Here is a 3,126-nt window from a genome sequence, read left to right as displayed (position 1 = left end):
CCCTCTGCCCCTACCCCCATCATGCGCTCTCTCTCTCTCTCTCTCTCTCAAATAAATATATAAAATCTTTTAAAAATACTGTGTAATCACTTAATAAATTAGAGTTGCATTTAATACTCCAGAAATATGTTTATATATATATTTGTTGATAAGTTTTAAAAAACTCAGGTTTCCATACTCTGTATAAAATGGCTCAGTGGGTTAGGCCTCTGCCTTCAGCTCAGGTCATGGTTTCAGGATCCTGGGATCTAGCCCCACATTGGGCTCTCAGCTCGGCTGGGAGCCTGCTTCCCTTTCCCCCTCTGCCTGCCTCTCTGCCTACTTATGATCTTTCTCTCTCTGTCAAATAAATAAATTAAAAAAAATCTAAATAAATAAAATGATCTCATATCTTGTTTAGAAACAGATATATTAATTTAAAATCCAGGAGGAGCCGCAGGATGAGCTCAGAGCATGGCCAGCAGCCGCAGCCGGGGGGCCGAAGGGGCCTTGGTGATAAGAAGTCCAGAAGGCGAGGCAGGCGCAAGGAAACCTACTCAGTGTATATCTACAAGGTGCTGAAGCAGGTGCACCCAGACATTGGCATCTCTTCCAAGGCCATGAGCATCATGAACTCGTTTGTGAATGATGTGTTCGAACGTCTGGCTGGCGAGGCTGCCTGGCTGGCCCAGTACTCGGGCCGAACCACACTGACCTCCCGGGAAGTCCAGACGGCCGTGCGCCTGCTGCTGCCCGGGGAGCTGGCCAAGCACGCTGTGTCTGAGGGCACCAAGGCCGTCACCAAGTACACCAGCTCCAAGTGACCCGGGGCTGAGCGTTTAATAAAGAGTGAACTGCTTCCGTGAAAAAAAAAAAAAAAATCCAGGAGACCATGAAGGTTAAATGTTAACAGTAGTTACTTCAGATAGTATTTTTATAGGTAATATGTTTCGTTTTTCTTCATTTTATGTTTTGTTTGTTTGTTTTACAAATAATTTATTAGCTAATCAAAGGTGAAAATATAGTAGTTATTTTGGAAGGGTGTTTTTTTCTTTAAATGTTGAATATTAAACAAAGTAAAATAAAATAAATGTTGAATATTTTGGGGTCCCTGTGTGGCTCAGTCAGGCATCTGACTCTTGGTTTCAGCTTTGTTCATGATCTTGGGTTGTGAGATTGAGCCCAACATTAGACTCTATTCAGTACAGAGTCGGTTGGAGATTCTTTCCCTCTCCTTCTGTCTCTCTCCCCAGTCTCGCATGTGTTCTCTCTCTCTGTCAAATAAATAAAATCTCTTTAAAAAACGTGGATAGGGGCGCCTGGGTGTCTCAGTGGGTTAAAGCCTCTGCCTTCGGCTCAGGTTATGATCTCAGCGTCCTGGGATTGAGCCCTGAGTCAGGCTCTCTTCTCAGCGGGGAGCCTGCTTCCTCCTCTCTCTCTGCCTGCCTCTCTGCCTACTTGTGATTTTTGTCTGTCAAATAAATAAATAAAATAAAATAATAAAAAATAAGATAATAAAATAATAAAATATAATTTAAATAAATAAATAAATAAATAAATAAAAGTTGGATATTTCACTTTCCAAGATATACCCTGAAAGGAAAAACGTTTTAAGATCTTGTGTGCAGCTTTTTCACTATACTGACTACATTATATTGAAAATTTCTATTAAGCATCTTTCTCCTCCAAGACTGTGAACACCTTGATGATAGAGATTGAGTCTCTGGCATCATAGCATGGAACTTGGCACTCAGCATGCAGTTAACAAGTGTTTTAAATGGATGAATGAATGGGTAACTGTCTAGAGATTTTTTTTTTCCCCACGAGTGGCTTAAAGTTCTTAGCACACTGGAATTGATTGCTATTGCATATAGATATTGTGCCTGTTGAGATAGCTAAGGAGGGCAAAGTTCTGCCCGACCTGTTGGTTTAGCCGCAGTTTCTACTCTGTTTTTTTTGTTTGTTTTGTTTTGTCTGTTTGTTTGTTTTGACAGAGAGAGTGATCACAAGTAGGCAGAGAGGCAGGCAGAGAGAGAAGGGGAAGCAGGCTCCCTGGTGAGCAGAGAGCCTCATGTGGGGCTCGATCCTAGGACCCTGAGATCACAACCTGAGCCAAAGGCAGAGGCTTGACCCATTGAGCCACTCAGGTGCCCCTGCAGTTTCTACTCTGGTAATAGATTGTTCCGTGTGGCATGGGCTAGGGCTGAACATGTGAGGTGGTCCGGCTGTAGAGGCCCCTAAAGGCTCAGAGGAAATGTCCAGGAGTAACTACCCTCTGCTCCAGTGAGGAATCCTAGGAGGTGGAGTGTTGTGCTCAAATGAAGTTCACAGGTAGTGGAAACTGGGTTTCCAGGTCCTAGTTTGTTTCATTATACTAGTTAGAATTCTAGGTCTTATCTCATTAGGCAGCAGAGTTTTGAGAGGTTTGAACTATTGTGAACTAGTGCTCACTTTGTTTCAGCATTATGCTAAGAAACATTTGCAAACATTCTTTGATCTAATCCTATGCTTCCTTATGAGGGAGGTACTCATTCCACAGAAAAGAGACTGAAACTTAAAAAGGTTGAGCAACTTGCCCCAAGTTCAGACACAGAGAGTTAGAGCTGGAATACACACATGGGACCCTGAACCCAGAGCCCACTTCCTTCTGTGTTTTAAAGAAGCTGGAGGAAAGGGATTTTCTCCTGATCTAACACACTTCATTGTGACCCTGCCTGTGGAGATGTCTGTGGGACTTTTTGAATTTCCCCAGTTCTCTCCATAAACAGATTCTATTTGATAATGGGTTTCCACATTCTGTAGTTACGTATTTTCTTTCTTGCTCTTGGTTCTCAGTGAAGTCACCAGAAAGCCTATTTTATAGCTTAAAAGGAGAATAAAAACTATTTTTAATAAAGTAATTCATGTTAGTTAGAAACAGTCAAAGTTCAAGAAGGTAGTTTGCATACTTAAAGGTAAACCTAGCTTTAAATTGGCTTATAATTTAATTATGAATTAATTTTAATTCATGAAGTTCTGAGAAAATTCATACATTTGTTGAATGTATGTGGCTTGTTTCTTGAGATATTCCAGTTTCTGTATTTGGAAATGTTATAACAGTATAAAAAAATAGGTTCTTATCTGTAAAACTGGAGAAACATTTCTGGA

General features: G+C 41.1%; 1 protein-coding gene across 1 annotated transcript; it reads left to right on the top strand.

Moving 5' to 3' along the window:
• The first annotated feature begins 351 nt into the window (after positions 1-351).
• On the top strand, positions 352-1,094 carry LOC116590652 (late histone H2B.L4-like). The gene has a single exon (XM_032342729.1). The coding sequence runs from the start codon at positions 441-443 to the stop codon at positions 801-803; it is 363 nt and encodes a 120-aa protein (XP_032198620.1). The 5' UTR covers positions 352-440; the 3' UTR covers positions 804-1,094.
• Positions 1,095-3,126: the final 2,032 nt, after the last annotated feature.

The sequence above is a fragment of the Mustela erminea genome, chromosome 5 (assembly GCF_009829155.1).
Source record: "Mustela erminea isolate mMusErm1 chromosome 5, mMusErm1.Pri, whole genome shotgun sequence".
NCBI lineage: Eukaryota > Metazoa > Chordata > Mammalia > Carnivora > Mustelidae > Mustela > Mustela erminea.
Note: the sequence above shows the minus strand (reverse complement) of the source record. Positions and strands in the feature narration are given on the sequence as shown.

Excerpts from the sequence above, each read along its gene's own strand:
- LOC116590652 (XM_032342729.1), top strand. The coding sequence starts at position 441 with ATGAGCTCAGAGCATGGCCAGCAGCCGCAGCCGGGGGGCCGAAGGGGC.